This window comes from Buceros rhinoceros, unplaced genomic scaffold, assembly GCF_000710305.1.
Source record: "Buceros rhinoceros silvestris isolate BGI_N320 unplaced genomic scaffold, ASM71030v1 scaffold1071, whole genome shotgun sequence".
Classification (NCBI taxonomy): Eukaryota; Metazoa; Chordata; class Aves; order Bucerotiformes; family Bucerotidae; genus Buceros; species Buceros rhinoceros.
In genome coordinates this window covers 136,067-154,994 of record NW_010393523.1, presented here as the reverse complement: position 1 = coordinate 154,994, position 18,928 = coordinate 136,067, and the positions used below count along the sequence as shown (strand labels likewise).

At 45.9% G+C, this 18,928-nt stretch overlaps 1 protein-coding gene across 1 annotated transcript in view; it reads right to left on the bottom strand.

The window, feature by feature from the left end:
* Nucleotides 1-18,928, bottom strand: part of LOC104501112 (receptor-type tyrosine-protein phosphatase T) — a 148,590-nt gene that overhangs the window by 1,879 nt on the left and 127,783 nt on the right. Inside the window, exons 18-25 of the mRNA XM_010144867.1 lie at nt 17,866-17,982; nt 16,237-16,391; nt 13,675-13,810; nt 12,537-12,686; nt 9,406-9,579; nt 5,816-5,947; nt 1,805-1,930; nt 258-421 (exon numbers count right to left, since the gene is read on the bottom strand). Of these exons, the coding sequence (XP_010143169.1) occupies nt 258-421; nt 1,805-1,930; nt 5,816-5,947; nt 9,406-9,579; nt 12,537-12,686; nt 13,675-13,810; nt 16,237-16,391; nt 17,866-17,982 (1,154 nt within the window). The remainder of the gene's footprint in view (nt 1-257; nt 422-1,804; nt 1,931-5,815; nt 5,948-9,405; nt 9,580-12,536; nt 12,687-13,674; nt 13,811-16,236; nt 16,392-17,865; nt 17,983-18,928) is intronic.

The following is an 18,928-nucleotide window of genomic DNA, read 5'->3' as shown; positions in this document are numbered from 1 at the left end:
TGGGCTCCAGCCATGAGACCCACCTCCACAACAGAAAGGAGCAGAGCTTTTTCAGCTACTCCTCACCACAAACAGTAAAATCTCTGGGCCAGGATGCCATAGCATAGCACTATATTCAACTTGAAGCATATTACAAGTCTAGTTTAACTTCATTTTCCCCAGCTGAAGCCTGGCGAACCACCACATTTCCAGATCTACACTCAGTGCTCTTCTGACAGCAGTTCGTGAGGTTACAAAGGTTCTCCAGTCCTACTTACAGGCAGTGGACAACGGTCCGTCCGTCTCTCCCATCGTACTGTTCCTGCCACTTCTCCAACCTTCTGACCACCTTCAGGAGGGAGCGTTTGGAGGGAGGGGTGTCCCTGTATGCTGGCCAGCCAATGTACTGCAGGTGCTGAACTATGCGATACCCGTCCTGAGGCTAAAACAAAGATTTTCAAGATGCTAAACGGAACTGGGCAGGGAGCAGAGAGAGAGAGTGAAGGAGGGGGCACGGTACACAGCATCTTCCCCTCCAGACCTGAGATCATCAAAGCTAACATCTCCACTAGGATATCTGATTCAGTACGGAAACAAGGACTTTTCAGTAACCTCGATAATTTTGACCTCAGATATGACAGAGCCAGGCAGAAACTAGGTGCCCAGGACCTCCTGTTTTGTTTCCAGTAGAGAACAAAGTCTCACCAATCTGTGCCAATAGATCAAATGCGTCCTTCCTGGTTGCTTGTGCTGGAAATTAGCTGTGCCATAAGAAGTAAAGCCAAAGAAAACCCTCAAAAATATCTCTGGGGACTGTGGCAGGAAAAGATCCTCATAGAGATTTCACCAGTGGCCACTGGTGCTGAACACCGATGGGTGCAGAGAGCTGCGGGTTCACAGCACTGACCCATGAGCCAGCTTCATCCTGAGTCACAGAGGCTCAGTCTTACTCACGACACGGTTTCAGGGCTGTCCCTGTTCAGAGGTGGCTCTCCTGGGATGTGGGAAGGTGACTACCTAACCGCTGTAACCACGGCTGGAGCTGGAGCACAGGGCTCACTCCGCAATGCCGCGACCGAACTGCCGCGCAGGCTCTGACCACGCCGTCAGAGACGGATGCGTTAAACAGCACCGAAATGTAATTTGTGGAGCATGTTTCCATTTCTAATTAGAATAAAAAAAAAAGAAAAAGGAGCAAAAAAAGAGACACAATCAACCTTGGAAACAACTAGTGAGAGAAAAATCCTCCACTGCACCCTTTCCCGCAGCCCCGAGGGTGCATTGCCAGGGTCCCACGTGCAGGTAAACTTTGTTTCTACCGCTTCAGCTGTCCTGGGGCTGAGGGATAAAGGCAAAGCTGCTTGTACAGACAGAAATGGCAGCTGCTTGTCTACAGGAAAAGCAGTGGCAGTTGGGAATCCCAGTCTAGCCAGTAAACATTGCATCTGTACCCAGAGACCCTGCGTAGCGGTTGTCGGAGCTGCTGACACTATCCCAGTTCACTTCCTACGATACTGGTGGTTTTATATTGGCTACTAAGTGATTAATTGTTCTCAGAGACACACAGAAAAATGTTTTCCATTTAAATACAGATTTTCAGCTCATATCATCTGCTTTCTACTTTCAGCCAAGAGTCTTTTACCAATACGGTCTGAGGCAACTAAATGTTAATTAAAGGAAGTAGCTCTGAAATTCTGCAGCAGAGTTTTGTTCCTAGGTGAGAGATTCAGCATCTCTAAACCACAAGTCCTGGTTCTGCCTCTTCCTTGTGCCAAAATACATTTTTTAAGAATAAATAGGGAATCTGGCATTTCTCTGCTCTTACCCTGGCCATGTTGCAGATCCGGAATATCCGGTTGATGATATCTTCATCAATGTCTGCCGAAACAAACTCGACTTGAATGGGACCATAACAGCAGGACGTCTTCTCTGGCCAGTACTGCATGCAGAGCTGGAGCAAACATCAGAAGAAACAGAAAGCACCTTAACTGTCAACAGGGAAAGACACGTTCAGTCGTCTTTCTACTTTACAACCAGCTCAAAATCCATAACCAATTGTGTGTTACATGTAGTCGCTCAGAGGAGATCTAGCTCAGTGAAAAGTTTTTATATCACGAGTATGAAACAAAAAAGAAATATATTTTAGAGGCTTAACTTGCCCTTTTTTTTGAATGAACACAATTTGTTACTCATTGAATTCTGGGGTCTAAAGGTGCACAAAAGGTGGCTGACAAGTGAAGCTTCTGTCGGGGTATGGATTTAAAATGGACATTAAAAGATTAGTGTCTAGGTAAATTTAATAGGAACCACGGAGGTGTGGTGCTGGGTGAGGAGACAGAACACCCACCAAGAAAGCTAAAATTAATTCAAGCAAAATGGAATGTTTATTTTCTGTGAAATGAACTTTTTCACTTTGTGTCTCTACCAGCAAGCAGGGGAAGGAGAATGGGTTTGCTCTGAGAGCAACTCCAACGTCAGGGTGAACCACAACTGAATCGCTGGTTTGTGAAGCAGGTGGGAATTCTTCTATTCTTATGCTGCTATTACTGAATGGAAAGTACAAAAAAAAAACCAAACCACACCTATCCACACAAATTACAATCTAAGTATTTCAAATCCATCTGGAAACAAATCATGGGGAGAAAATACAGATCTCATTAGCAGTTTCTGCTGAGATTGTATTTCTTTCTGTTTTTTTTTTCCTATTTTCAAGTGTAATTTTTTAGAAGTTTTGAAAGCCCCAGATGCTCATTTGAACTTGATCTCAAGCTTTTCAAGTTCAATCGTCGCCAGTATTAACGTCAAGTATGTGCATGCTACTGCATTAATTCTGTATTCCTGGTACTCCTTTGATCCTATCGGATTGAAATGGGGTGGGATATTCACACAATCTGACGCATCTTTGCCCTTTTTAGTTTTTCAAGATTAAGCAAGGCAGCCGAGACACCACAAGCAAGACCTCCTTTGAAGGTTGTCTTTACTCTTCATTCAGACTTTGGAGCAGCCTACAGATCTCCTCTCAAAGCATCTGTCCAATAGGCAAGGAGATCTGAGCTGAGCAGGCGCTTTAGGAAACAACCTCAAGGTGCACTGGAAAGCAGAAAAAGATTAAACCTTTCCTTGATATTGAAACTCTGCTTTTCAGGAAGCAGGTCTGTGAACGGCCATCTCCCCAGACGTGTAGGTATAGAGAGTGCTTAAGATTGTCTGGTGTGTTCTCTGACCTCCACATGGTTTTGTTGGCACCTTTTCCCTGCATAGTAGTTTCACTTCCCTATTTAAACTTTTTTCCTCTCTATAGTTCAGGATTTATATAAGCAATTTTGACCTTTGTGTTCTACTCACACTGATGAGTAACACACCCTGCTCATGCACAAAAATGTGGTACCTCCAGGCAACTGTCCATCTGCAGTTTGATAGCGCTCAGGGTAGAGCGCTTGGACTAGGCAGTGACGAAGAGCTAGGTAATTACCACACTGTCACACAGCGACAGAGGAAGCACAACAGCAATAAGTTTCCTTTTCAGAAACCTCCATTTCACAACTGATCTGCTTGAAGGCAGGGAAGCTCTACAGAGGGGTCTGGACAGGCTGGAGCGATGGGCTGAGGCCAGTGGATTGAGGTTCAACGAGGCCAAGTGCCGGGTCTGGCACTTGTGTCACAACAACCCACTGCAACGCCCCAGGCTGAGGGAAGAGTGGCTGGAAACTGCCTGGGAAAAAGGACATGGAGGCGTGGGTTGAGAGCAGCTGAAGAGGAGCCAGCAGTGTGCCCAGGTGGCCAAGAAGGCCAACAGCATCCTGGCTTGTACCAGCACTGGTGTGGCCAGCAGGAGCAGGGCAGAGATGGTCCCCCTGTCCCGGGCACTGGTGAGGCTGCTCCTTGAATCCTGGATTTAGTTTTGGCCCCTCACTCCCAGAAGGACACTGAGGGGCTGGAGCGTGTCCAGAGAAGGGCAGCGGAGCTGGGACAGGGTCTGGAGCACAATGTGCTGAGGGACCTGGGGGGGTTGAGCCTGGAGCAAAGGAGGCTCAGGGGAGACCTTCTGGCTCTGACAACTCCCTGACAGGAGGGTGCAGCGAGGTGAGGGTCAGTCTCTTCTCCCAAATAACAAGCAACAGAATGAGAGGAAATGGCCTCAAGTTGCACCAGAGGAGGTTTAGGTTGGACATGAGGAACAAATCCTCCCCCAAAAGGGCTGTCAAGCCCTTGGCCCCAGCTGCCCAGGGCAGTGGTGAAGTCCCCATCCCTGGAGGGGTTTAACAGCCATGTCGAGGTGGTCCTGGGGGACAGGGGTTAGAGGAGACCTGGCAGTGCTGGGGGAATGGTTGGACTCAAAGACCTTAAGGGTCTTTACCAAACCAAATGATTCTGTGATCCCATGATATCAAACTGTCACACCTTGTCTTGAAAGCTCCTAAGATACAAACTTTAAAATCTTCCTTCTCTTCCAGTGCTAGCTGGGAGTTTCCAGCATTGGCTGTGGACTCGAGCTCGGTGACACCATGCCAGCGTAACCGTCAAAGTGACTCTGTGCATTGCCAAATCTCCTTTACTGTGCCTACACAGTACCTCATTAAAAGAAAACTTTGCTGGGAAAGAAACACCAGACAGGTGAAGTCTTGTGCAGAAAGACAGTCAGAAGAGTAACACTGGCTGAGGCTGACAGGTTTGTGTTTACCAAGAACAAAGTGTGAGAAAGTGTGTTGTTTCCAGAAAAAGCGCTGTTAATCTTTCAAGTGTCAGAAAAAGGGAAAAAAAACCCCATCCCAAACAAAACACAAAGCCAAAAAACCTGCCTCTGGATTCAATGCCAAGATGCAGAATGAGGCAGGGTCAATCAGACAGGAGGCAGCAAATGCTTGGGACCTCCAGTTGCTCGCACAGCAGTGGGACTCTGCGGGTCACCAAGAGAGCCCACTTCTGAGCAGAGCTCCTACTGCGTCTGGAAATGAAATCCCATAGCGCTCACCCTGAAGGGGGATCCCCTCAACGACAGGGTGATTGGCTTCTCCATTACCATCCAAAAAGAGACCAATAATCTCGCTGCCTTCAAGTGTCGTAAGATTTTGAAGACACAGAAGAGACAAATGAAAAATTAATCCATGAAGCACCAGCTACTTGAGGGCTCCTCTCCTCGTGTTTAACAAGTGCTGTAATGGGGGAATTAGCCATGCCAAATGTCCTCTTGACACAAATTGCATGATTAGGCCTTTTTGAAAGTTGTTATCTTCTGCCACTCATCAGCAAGGTGGCTGGAAATGCCGGTACAGGAGGAACGGCAACGGCTCCTCCCCTGGCAAGCTCAACTCTTGAAAATCATGGAGTGTTCAGTAGCCAAGAAACCACCTTACACATGACACTAGACACAAAAAGAATACACAGCACAACGTGGGTCTCCAGAAACTGTGCAAGCCCCGGCTCTCGGTATTACAGAATGGCACTGGAAACCTCAGGAAAGATCTTTCAAATTATTTCAGCATCTCTCTTGGTTTTATTCTTCTGGAAATGCCATGTGAAGAGGCAGGCATGACACACGCTGTGCTAGGGAAAATTATTCTGAACCACACAGGCAAAAATATGAATGGGAAGAAAGCAGGTTTGGGAGGAAGGTTTAGGCCCCCAAACACAATGTGCTCAGATATCGCTGTTAACTGCAGTACCAATCAGGCGCCTTAGAAGCAGTCAAGAATGTGGATTTATTCTTCATGATACCCCTCCACTCATTTATTGGTGGTGGGAATTGGGGCAGATGAAAATGGCAGCAGAAACGCTCTTGAAACCATCTGGATTTGAGAAGAAAGTTACAGGACAGAAATGGTGAAAAATCACTTACCTGTGCTGCATCCATCTCGTTCAGCATCACCACCGAGGAGCAGTTGTAATCAAACACCAGCCTCCAGAAGTCTGCTATGGTGTTGGGCAAAGGGTGTTGGGTTACAATAAAGGCAGCAGGTTGCTTGTGGCTCTAACAAAAGAATAAGATTAGTTAAAAAAAAAAAAATTCAATCAACTTTTATTCAAACGAATATTATACCCGGGAGGCTCTGGCTCGGCAATCTGAGCCATTTAACCAGATTATACAAATCACATATCCCTCTCCTTGTTATCGCTCGGCAATGAATGAATGTCTCATAATGGGATTCTTTTGCTCCCAATGAAGACATTTCATTAAAGAAGTGTCACAAGAGCAGAGATTACCCAAATCAATTATTTATATTTTGAGACTCAGCAAATAATACTAAGTCTACTATTACTGCTACTATCAGTAATACTAATAATTGGAAAGAAAACAGCTGGAAGCAAATGCTATCCTTTCTGCTGCGATGGACTCTAGGAACTACAGAAGGATTAGAGCCCGCCTGCTAACGCTCCCTGGTGATGTGGTGGGACAGAGGTGGCACATTTGGGCCCCAGCCATCCTTCAGGAGCTGGAGGGGCAACATTCAGAGCCTGCAACATTGGCATTTATTTCTGATGCTATTCTTCCACCGCAAAAAAGCCCTCGGGCCTCCACCTCCCTAACCACGAAGGGGAGGAACTGTGCTCCTAACCTCTGTGGGGCCATTTAATGAATGTTTGTGAGGCACTTGGAGATGAAAGGGTGCAAGCTCAAAACGTTACCGCTTTCCAACCACAGCAGGCAATGCTTAGGTGAGCCTACAAACCACACAGTCCGTCCTGCTGGATGTCTGTGAAGCAGACCTGACTCAAAAGGCACAACATTTCTGGATGAAAAACCCACCAAAAATGCTAAACGGATTGAAATTTTGGATTTAAAGAAATAAATAAACTCCCAAAGTATTAAGCTGGCAGTTGTGCAGGCTTGTCTTTCCTCCTCCACGGGTCTGTTGTGGGTGGAAGTGCTGGGCAGACCATGCTGGGAAGGGGCAGAGGGTGCTGCACAGACCCTGCACCAGCTTGCAGGGCATCTGTGCTGTGCTGTGTGAGGAGTGTGATGGGACACAAAAAAGAAAATTATTTCTTAGGAAATGATCAGTCTGGAGTGGATTTTCCTCTTCCTCCCTACTCTGTTTCAAACCTAGGAACACCAGCATGGGTCAAAAGCTATGCTGTATCAGAGGAAGAGAAGAAAAATACAACGGTGAATTTTGTCTCTTTAGAGTTAAGAACACGATAAGGTTTCTCCTATGTTTTTCCTTCGTGCACCAATACAGCAGGTTACATAAGTGGTTAAACCGCTAGCTGAGGGCAAGATGCGTCTGTGGGTTTTGCCATGAGGAGCAAACAGAAACATGCCCCACCTGCTTCATCTGCTATGGGTGAGGAACTGGTCTCACTGCCCTGCTTTAAAGGGAAGGTGACAGAGATGTTCATTACTCAAGTAAGAGGATGTGTGTAGGACCTTGGGACAATGATGACGACAGGGACACAACACGGACTTGTGTCTTTCTCCGTGCCCCAAGCATTAAGCACAAACCTAGTGTCACTTGACTCAGACATGGGGGTAAAGTCTCTTTGCATAAGGATTATGTGCAATTGCTTTAGGGGCAGGTGAGGGAGAGTATTTCACCTTTCTTCTTACAAACCATTTTGCAGAGGCAATCATGGCTTTCCAGTGATTCCCATAGGAAAGGTCCTAAGGTCTGGTTACTCGAAAGGGACAGAGGACATGAAGAGGACAGGTCAGGGGTCTCGAAACCTGCTGGGGGCAAATTTCTCCCCTCTGGGGACAACAGCAGTGCTTTGGCTGTATTCCCAAGAGCTGACTCAAGGCAGAAGAGGGCAGTTTTTAACCCTCTGCAGTCAACAGACTGAAACAGGCTCCCTCAGAGTGTTAACCGGGAGCCCAGACTGACTCTTCACTCCTGAGGGAGGGTTCAAAGCGGGTGCTGCATCTAAGGTTAGCTGTGGTGGACACAGCCCAGAGCAGCCTGCCAGACAGCCTTCCTGGGACAACTCCTGCTTCCAAACCCACCCGTTCCAGGTGTACCATCATCCCTTCCTGCCCCAGCTTTTCTTCCATCACAGCTTTCATGTAACACACAGAGCAAGCTGCAAGTCAGATAAGGTTTGGGGAGAAGTATGAATAAAAGATAAACATGAGACATCTCTATGGTAGAGGTAAATAAAACGATCAGCACTGGGACTATGCTGTCAAGTGTTCCCCACACAATGACAGAATGGGTGATAGTTCAAGACAATATGGGATGGGTGATCTCTTGTAAGACTCCGTGCTCAGCACTAGATTGAGACATGAAGCTACTGGAAAAGAAAAGGAGTTTCTAAAGGTCTGTCCTCCACAAGAACGCCTGTGAAAATGTGGGATTCTGGCTGTTTCCCACTCTGATTTTCTGTTTTTTCAAAAGCTGCTGATTCCTCTATGGAGGGAGAACACCACAGCAGCTGAATTTCAATGACAAGTGAAAAATTCCTTTGTACACAAGTTTTAATTAGCAGGAATTTTGTGAGGAAGGATACAAGCATTAGTAGAGTGAGTTGAGGTAATGAGGGCTGCAACGTGCAAACACATTCCCAGTCCGTAAGAAACCAGAGAAGATCTGATTGTGCTTCTGCAGATTTGCCAAAGCACAAAAGATACTTCAAAGAAGAAAAAAAAAGCTTTCCTTAGGCATATTTGCAATGAAAACATCACAATCTTTCCGCATTCTACGACCATTTGACTTAACCTCTTAAATGCAGTAGTATCTGTTCCCCAAAGACTAAAAGAGCAGATAAAAAAAGACCACCCCAGCAATGCTAGGGAACAAAGCGATGACATTTCACCTTGGATCATATTTACACATACTCCATCAGCAATAATTAATCTGCGGCTTTAAAGACACTTCAGTCCAAAGGCAGTCAGGTCCCACAGCAAAAAGAACCCATCAGCATAACTCTCCCTACACACATGCCCTGTGTGTACATGCTATAAACAAAGCAAACGAGAGTGCCTTCAAGACAGATTCACATCAGCTTAACTCACGTCCTTCAGCCTTAAAGTATTTTGCACATCTGATCCCTGTACTCCCATATTCTTAACAGTGTAAGCTCAAATAAATAACTTGCGGCATGCTGCCAACTATTCTTTTCAAAGAGCTGACCTGGCAGCTGCTGGCAAACATTCCTCTTCCAACTTACCAACGACCGATACACGGGGGGAGTTCTCCCACTACTTCTTTGCCCACCCGCCTCTCTACGATAGAAGCTCGGACTGCACGCTCATGACCTTCCTTGTCAAAAACATTCCACCACTGTGGGGCAGAACTACAACGGCAGTGAGATAGTCACAGTCCAGGTGACACGTTTCTGTGTGCCTTTGCCCAAACTGGACATGTCACAGCTCCAGAAACTGCAGGTAAAAATGGTTTTTTGCTTTGGATCCCTTTCTCCCAGAAAAGTATCCTGCAAATGAGTCAACTGGATGAGGACTAGGGTCAGTGGGGACCGAGCAGCGCTGCTTACATCCATGAGCGCAGCATTGATGTAGTTACTTGATTCGCCGTCCACGGAGATGAGGAAAGGCAGGCACCGGTCCAAGGGCAGCACATCCATGCAGCGGTTCTTGTCGTGGTTCCTTGGCAAAAGGCCGATGCTGCAATCTTCTGGCCGAACACGTGGTGTCACGATATTGAGAGTCTGTGAACAGGGGGGCAGGGAAGAAGGGAAAGACAGACAGAAGCAGGCTGAGTGTCTTTGGATTTACTTCCGAGAAGGGTGTCATCTGCCCAGTGCGTTTCTTTTCAAGGTGCTTAGACTAGCAGACCTTTGGGCTCCCAGAGAATGAAAGAGAAGGAGCACCGAGGAGCACACTGCTGCTACAATACGTTGCCTTTCGCACATCATCCTGCGGCGCTACTCTGAAATCTGCAAGCTTCAGCAAGAACTGAGGGCACTATACTCCTTCCAACAACTCCCAGCTCTAAACTCCCCCAGCAGTTAGGTGACGTCTGTTCTTTTCCAGAGGGTGGAAATAGCTGCCACAGGTACACACTGCAGCTTTGACCCAGCCATGGAGTGAAACCTCCTCGTGTTTCTACCATCCATTGGGCGGGAGCACGTATCCTTCTCCCTCTTCAGTGGCTCCTGTGCAGAAGTACCCTGTGTACTAACCTGGCTTGCCCAGCAGGTCAGACTGGGCTCGTATCCTCTAGTGACTCCTCAGTCAAACTACTGATTTATCTTAAGAATACATATAAAAACCTAAGAGAAAATGTTTGGGTTTTTTTAACAGGAAAGTCTATTTGTTTCTTGTATTATTTAGACTGCTACTTTCCTTTTAGAGTGACACATAGGATGCCTCACTTACATAGTCATACCATATCTCTGGGGTCTTGCTGTCAGTCTTTTACCATTATCTGTCTTTCCCACAGCTTGACAAACTGTATTCTTTACATCTAATTTTCTTTTGTGTTACCCACTGCAGAGGCCTCCCGACAAGCCAGTCCAGGTCGGTCAGCAGGGATCAAAAAGAGCAAATCACAGTGAACGCATCTTCATACTGTCACTTAAGTGGCGGTAGGCCAGTGGCTATCTGATGTCACTCTGCTTTCACTTATTATGTGCCCTCTGCCTGAGCAAAGCCCGTGCAGTCACATGGCGAACTCCTCTGCAGCCATTGGAGGAACACAAAATATTTAGGGGCCAAAACTTCTTATGAAGAGCTCGATTTCCGCCACAGAGAGGTTATGAATGGAGAAAAAAAGAGGGTCAAACAATCCAAGTTAAAGGAATGTGTCAAAGTATAAAATTGGCAATAATATAGTTGCTCTAAATTATTCAGCTTCTACATAAAAGCCCCTTTGTCTAGAGATGGAAGGCAGGTAGTCTGGCTGAGGAAGGAACAGGAAATCTCAGATCTCTGACAGCGCAGATAATTAGGCAGGTTACTTGGCAGTGATTTCTCCTGGCTATTTTACACCCTTCCCCTTTCTCCCCTGTTTTTGTACTTACTAAATTACAAAACCTGTCCAGAATGAGCTGTTGCACATTCAGACAAAATATACTGTATTAGAAATACATCCAGCCTTTCCTGAGGGCCAGCAGGACCGAAATTCTACAAATTGCACCAACAGCTCTCCAGTTCGATCACCTGGTTCACAAAGATTGTAGCAGAAGATACCACTTTTTGCATTAAATCCAGACTATTAGGGCTGAGGGATGCTCTGAGCCAAAATCCTGTAAAAATAGATCCTACAACTAGACAGAGAACAAACCTCTTATGCAAAGCACAGCAGAGCATTTCCTTCCCACAGGAGCTGCCAGCCCCTGGCAGCTCAGAACAAGCATGCAGGCGACAGATCTCGTCTCCTGTCATGACAAAATAAGCCCAGCAAGCAGTGCCTTTTTTTTTTCTTTTTTTTTTTTTTTCTTTTATAATAGCATAACAACATTTGATGAAGCTAGGCTTTGGCTCCTTCGTGCCAAGCTTCCAGAACCAGAAACACTTTTACAGATCTGATATCACTTGATAAAACTCAATTTTTTTTTTTTTTAATTGAACTGCCATCAGTTGGGATCCACATTCTTTATCTCACTATACCTACCCTGATGATTCCCTGTAAAGTTCCAGATCAAAACATGTATTCTCCCTTTTCATAGAGAGGGAGGAAAAGAGGCATCTGACTCAGACTAGAGGCTCCCAAAAGACATCTTGCTGTAAAAGATGTTTTGCTGGGAAAGGGGATGGGTGGTTTCTCTAATTAAAGGATTCTCCATCTTTTTACTGCTGGCTAAGAATGGCCTCTTCACAAATGGCAGAGGTCTCTCTTTCCTTCTCCTCAAACCCACCTTGCTCCAAATTTCCCATGGTATTATTGTTTTTCCATACATTGGTGTTGGCTGAAAATCCTAAAGGGATTTATAGATGGGGAATAAGACCAGAAAACTTGGGTCCGTGTTCTGCAGGGCGAGTTCTCTGCTGCGTGAGAGGCACAACTGCACAGGGCTCCTGGCTCATGTGTCCCCAGCCATGAGGGTGGGATAAGCAGCAACAAAAGGTGGAGGGGTCCCCATTTCATTGCTTGGCCCAGGCAAACGGCACACGCCAGCGCTTGTGAGCGTTCCTGCACGTCACTGCAGTTCTCATCACCAGGTGCTTGGCAAAACATTTACAGTGAACGGAATGACTCAGTTCATTGAAAATCAGTATTAGCAAAAGTAATGCTCGCTGAGCTCACTTTCCCCTTTGTGTGGAAGGACGACAACAAGTTGATTGTCAAGTCTCAGAAGCAGCTTATAAGCCACAAGAACAGATAATAAGAGATCTTGAGGCATAAATGTTTCTGCATAAATTACGGAAGAAAATGAACAACAGAGTATTTGCTGAAATGAGAAGTACAAAATTATGTGTGAAAATTAGTACCCATGCTCTACTGAAGTGATGGGGAATTTTTTTCCTTGCTGAAGGCTGGGAAGTCTGTGCACAAAAACAAATCTCTACCCAATTCGGCAGTAAAACAACAAAAATCATCTGAAATCAGACCTTGGCTCAGCATCCCCCTTCTCTGCTCTGTTGGAAATTGTAAAATAATACACAGAAATTGATTAACCACTTTCAGTACACCAACTGCAATGACTGAGATGTATGAAATTACCTGAAACTCATCTTTTATCTGGCTGGAATTGGTCTGTGGATCTAGTCTGCTGATGTTGTAGTATATGGATCTGAACTCACACACTGGAATGGCTGTGTTGCCGCAGAGACATGCCTCCAAAATGGCATCGTGGACAAATACGTACTGCTCCTGCACAAGGGAGGGGATAAGATGTTACAATCTCATTTTCACTACAGATCATGAAATATCATGCTTTTATTTTTCTTAAATCATGCCTGATATGCATAGTTGGCTCTGTTTCATGTGGAGACAAATTACAGTGTGCTATGTGACAGCTTTGTGAGCACATTTCATCCATCATTGAATGTGAGGTCTCACGTATTCATTTCCAATTTGCAAGTCAAATGGCAAGTCCCCACTCTCAGGAACGCTGGGACAAAATGGGGGTGGGCTGGGAGGAAACCAGGGTGTAAAGCTTTTCTGTTCACAGTCACAAGGCAATGGTCAGGAATGGATCGTGCTTTGGACCTACAATAACACCAGAGAAACAACTGTACTAACAGAGCTGCTCCATCGGCCTCTTCAAGATCTCTGGACTCCTGGTATTGTGGGCAAAGTCCTTTCCCTGAACTAAATATGAGAAGTCCAGCAAAGTTAAAAGCCCTTCTCTGTTCCAGGCTGCTGTCGTGTCCCTCAGGAGGGAAAGGAATTGAAGATAAAACTTGTGCAGCAGGTACCAGTTCCAGAGGAGTTTGTGCAGCTGCTGGGCACTACGGGATGGAGCAGCTTCCTTAATCAGCACCCAAAGCTTGATCCAGGGGTGTTTCATTTGCTTTTCTCACAACTGACATAAACCAGGCGCTATTGGCATCTGCAGAACACCTATGAATGAGTCATGAGAGGATACAGGAGCTCGCTTTTTTTCTACTACGAGAATAAAATCAATCAGCACTGCTAAGACCTGAACTTCAAGGTTTGCCCTCCTGTCCGGGAGGCTCTGAGTAGTTGACAAGGAATGTGATTCGGTGCACATCTGGCCATGTTTAGCCACTGAAAGTTGCATATAATCACATCACAGAGCAAGCAAGCATCGACTTGATGAATTGCTGGGCTCCTGCTGCATGGGGAGGCTGACAGAAAAGCGGAACATGGTTAGAGAAGACCTGCTGGCACCTACCTCTGTCTGCACCAGATTGACCCTCTGGGATCGCAGCTCTCGCACACAGTTAAATATATCTACCACACCTTCGTTCTCTGCCATGTCAAGCATGATGTCGATGGCAATAAAGCACCCTGTTCTCCCAGCCCCAGCACTGAAAAAAGAAAAAACAGTGAGAGCCTGCATGATCCAGGGCTCTAGGGAGGAGAAAACAGCTGGACCACAGACACAGCTGTCTCCTCGAGGAAGCTGCTCCTCTCTCCCCTATGGGTTGGGTTTTGTGTGTAGCTAAATTACACAGCTTAGGATGTAAGAGAATAAGGCAAAACACTATTTCTCAAGAGGGAAATGGACCCATGTTCTTGCACATCAACACAAGAATTAGTCTATGAAAATAATCATTATGATTTCAGGGGTCTGTTCGCCTGCATGCCTCTCATCACACTGGATGTGGGAGAGCAGCCTCCACCTTGCATTAGACACAAATCCAGAATTTCTTCCATGGGACTCTTTAAAGTAAGGCTCAAGTGGGCAGGATGAAAGGGCTCAGTCCTCCACTTCAAACATTTTTTTTTTCCTTTTTAATCCAAAGGAGTTTGGGTCCTGAGGAGGGTGATTTCAAGTTACGGATTCTCAAATTACAGAGAAAGAAGCTTGAGGCTACTAGACACCTTCAGCTAAGAGCAGCCCCCCCACTCCCCGCTGCTTGCGAGAATTGGACCATATCCTGCAAAACTGTGTTGTCATTGTGTCCTCCTTCCCCCCGGGAAATCATCCAAGCTGTTTAGGTGTGAAGGATAGAGAGAGGAGAACGTCTCTTCACATTACTCCGAAGGAAGAAGGAAAACTCAGCTCAAATCAGGGAAACTTCACTTGCATGAAAACTCCAGCAGAGCCGAAAGCAAGGAGACATGAATGACCATAAATTAATGGACCAGATTAATCAGCTGCTGAATAGGGAGAAGATATTTTTCATTTGCAGAATTTTAATGAATAAGTGGCATTTCCTCTCCCTTTATCTCTCAGCTTTTCAGAATTTTAACAAATAGTTATAACATTTCTATATTTAGAGGATCCTGGCACTTCATAAATATCGAACAGTGATATTATCCAGCCAGGCATTGGTAGGGAGAATTTGGTAATTACCACTTAAAGCAAGTCATTAAAATTCAAAAGAGGATAAATAACAGAGAGGAAATGGCATTATTCATTAAAATGTGAAGGATGAAAAATTTCTCCTTGCTTTCTTGGTGACAATGAATGAGGTTCAGACTCGTTCCAGGGCCAGACTCACATCATGGCACCAAGGTAGCAGATTCAGGCCCTGAGCTCTGGATGAATTCCCTTCTGCCGCTCCTTAGGCTTAGCTGTGGGGTTTATTATAAAACTGATTCATTGCTTGCTAAGAAAGCCCAACCCAACCAAACAACCCACCTGCCAACCCCAAACTGTTTTAGAAAGCAAAGATGTAATGGATTTTCCTTTTTCGAAGTGGCTGTGGGATGATCTCTCCCTGATCATGCAGCATGGCACTAGGAAGTCATCGCCTGTGGATTGATTACGGGCAGATCTCGGGACAGCCAGCTCTGCTCTCTAGCCTTGTGCTCCAGCCACACCTCTACAGGACACGTGTCCCGAGCCATGGCCTGAGCCCTGCAGAAGGGACCGCTACAAACCCAAACTCTGTTTCTGCAGCAATGTCTTTCCTTGCATTTGAAGCCATGTAACTCTGGTGCCAGCCTGCGTGTGTGTATCTGCTCTTCCACCACCCACAGCCTGGCTGATCACACCTCGGACTGCGAGCTCCTCACGGCAGGGACACTCTCCTACGTGTTCATGCAGTGGAAGGCAAGCTCGGTTGGAAGAGAACGGTGCAGCAGAGTCCTCTCCAGAACGGTACAGCAGAGTCCTCTCCAGGAAGAGCAGCAGCCGGGGACGTGGCTCAGCAGTCGGGATTCTCACAGCTGTACACCGAGCAGCAAAGTTTCCTTGGGCACCCTCCATCTATTTACTAGCTGGAAGGCACCGGGCAGGTTTTCAGTCTGACATTCCCAGTCCAGCTCCTGGGCTTTGAGGCGGCCAAGACACACGATGGCTGGTGTCCAGACCCAGGAAGACACAACCATGTTTCCGATAGGACTGTTGACGCTGGTACAAAGCCGAACCGCTTTGTACAGTGGCTACAGAAAGGCAAAGCTGCTTTAAAATCCCGTCTTTTTGTAGGCTTTGTCCCTTCTGCCACATGAGGGTTGTGGTAGATAACGACTGGAATGGCTGTCCCAGATATTTACCATTTTCCCAGCTCCGCTATGAGCCTCTAAGAGAGTATAGGCCACATGAGAGTCTTCCACATTTGAGTGGTCCTCTCTGACCTACTTACACCATCTCCAATTCACGCCGGCTAAGCTCCACAGCTGCCGCTTTAGAACAGAAAACCAAATCCTGCTTTGTTTCCTGGTGAGGCCCACAAATTATACTCTTAAACAAAAAACGTAGTTGATTATTGCCAGAGGAGAAGAAAAAAAAAAAAAAGGAAACCAGCTGGAAAAGCTGGAAGGCTCAGACGAAGAGCTCGCATACCTGCAGTGCACAACGATGGGTCCCGCTTCGGGGGGGTTGAGAAACTTCACTTGACGAACGAAGCCCAGGAGGCCCGTGGCGTAGCAAGGAACGCCGTGGTCCGGCCAGCTGGTGAAGTGGAACTGCCGAATCTCTCGGATCTCATGGTAGCCTTTCTGAGGAGAGAATGCAGCCTCTATTTTCCTTCCATCAGACTGCAAGTTGCATGTCCTGACCACTGCTCCTCTCCCTCATGCAGAGAGGTGAACAAGCACTTCACAGACTCACAGAATGGTTTGGGCAAGAAGCAACCTCAAAGATCTCATCTAGGTCCACCCTCCCTGCCATGGGCATGGGCACCTTCCCCCGGAGCAGGTTGCTCCAAGCCCTGTCCAACCCGAGCACTTCAGGGATGGGGCACCCACCACCTCTCCGGGCAGCTGTTCCAGTGCCTCCTCTCATTCCTGCTCTCCTTGCAGCTGCGAAGGTGACCTGGGCCACGTTCCACCCCGAGCGATTTCGAGCTGAACTCCAAGTACACGTGACGTGAGTAACAGAGCTGAGGTGAACGCCAGCTCCCAGTTCAAACCTGTCATCTCAGCGTGCAAACACAGCTGATCAGGAAGCCCACAGAGTGACGTGGGCCTCAGCATACCATGGCTGCATTGGGTGTTACCGCCATAAACCACCAAGAAGTCACTCTTAAGTCCTTTCTGAGGTGTTGAAGCAACAGTCTGAGAAATGAACACCTACAGAGTGGGCATGTCCCAGGCAACAGCAGATCTTCTGCCATCTCCTGCCAAAAAATCTCATTTTGAGATTTCAGCTGGTGGTGAAAAGGGCAGAAACTGGTACCCAGACCTATCACCTGGCTTTTCTGGTGAGACCAAGTTATTGGTACATAAAAATTGATACTACTTGTATATGGCCTGCGCAGAAGTGTCAGCTAGCCATGACGTTTTATTGCACGGGAAATAAGTGGAATTCAGCAGCAGGTCCTCTAACCTCTCATTAGCATTTCATACCAAGTTTTTCGTGATTTAATGAAATATGGAGCTGATGTATCAGAAAACTGGAACAATATTCCCAGTGTGGCTGAGGTTCATTTAAGCAGGAATTTTTGAAAAGCTTTAGAACCACTTACAGAGTGTTTGGACAGTAATTTGGACAGACCTGGAATAGTCTGTCACTTAGACTTCCAATCTCTAATTACAAGTAACAAAAATCTTCCAAATCCTGCCAATTTGGGGATAATTTTTATACTCTTGCCTTTATTATCTTTTCATTTCTGTGGAAAGGGGACTCTACCTGGCACCGGGTTTAACGGATACCTTTTTTCATCTGTAATTTGCCACTGTGAAACACAACAGTTATTATTCCTGGCACACCCTCAACTGTCTGCTGGCTTTTGGATGCATTTAAACTTCATGCGCTGTGGATTCTACTTTTTGTGGCTACATCAAGATGTTCATATAAAATCACTTGTCCAAAACTGGTATCCCTATCCAAAATTTAGGTTTCTGCAGTGAACCCCCTCCAAGCAGTAACAGCTCCCATCTCCAAGGGCGTTCTGGGTATGTTTCCCAGAGTCCACGTTTCTGAACACAAACTAAGTGCCGGATCAACATTTCAGCTGACTGATTTCCTTACCTTTTGTACAGTAAAGGTGCGTATGACGTACTCTGCCAACGGTTCTGTCTCAATTAACGTGACTTTAATGTCTCCATAAACCTCCGTGTCATCCGGCCAGTATCGAACACATTTTACCTGAGGGGAAGAAAGAAAATATTGAGAGGCACTAGCTCAACTTGAGTCGGAGCTGACCTACATTTTACTCTACTTTCAAGCCAAAGCCAACGCAAATTGGGCTTTCTTCTGATGTACAGACCTTGTCAAAATTAACTGTATAAATTAAATCAAAATTCCTTTCCCATATACAGAAACCACAGAGAGGATTTTTTTTTCAGTTTCCTCTCTGTGAATACCAATTAGAAGGGTGCATTTAGCTCTTCTTTAAGATAGTCTTCCTTAAACCTCCACACATGCCCTGACCATACATCAGGTTTGCAGAGACCTGGCAGTCACTACCACCATCCCCTTGGAGAAAAATCTATGCTCTCGCTATTGCTACTGTAATTCTGAACTCTCTCTGTTTAGCCAAAGATTTTCAGTTCATAGGGATTGTGAGATATTTGATACGTTAAATTTGTTTGACTCTAAGCTTTCCTCATCAGATGTGGTCACAAATTTGACATTTTACCAGCTGTGACAAGCCTTGGCTAAGACTCAGGAAAGAAATCTGATCACGTAAACGTCTAGCAGCCATGTGCAAAACTAGTAGCAGCCTGTGAAGCTATAGAAGGGATATTTAGGGTAACAAAACCTACCAAGTTATTAAATGCTTTCGTATGAAAGAGTGGAAGAGCACCCAGAAGCTGAAGCAATTAGCTACTGTGAAGCAGGTTTCATGTTTCAGTTCCAGTCATAATTGGAACAGGTTTTATAAATATTAAATATGATTAATGTAGGTTTGGGGTTTTTTTTAACACGGAGGCATTTATTTCAAACTGAAGTGTCATTAGAAGGTAAAATAGAATAAATAACAATGAAGGAACAGAACCAGCTGGCATTCAACCATGAGATCTAAAGGAAATCAAATGCAAAGCAGCTGAATTACTAATGGCTGCAAGTAAACTATAATTTAAACTTTTCT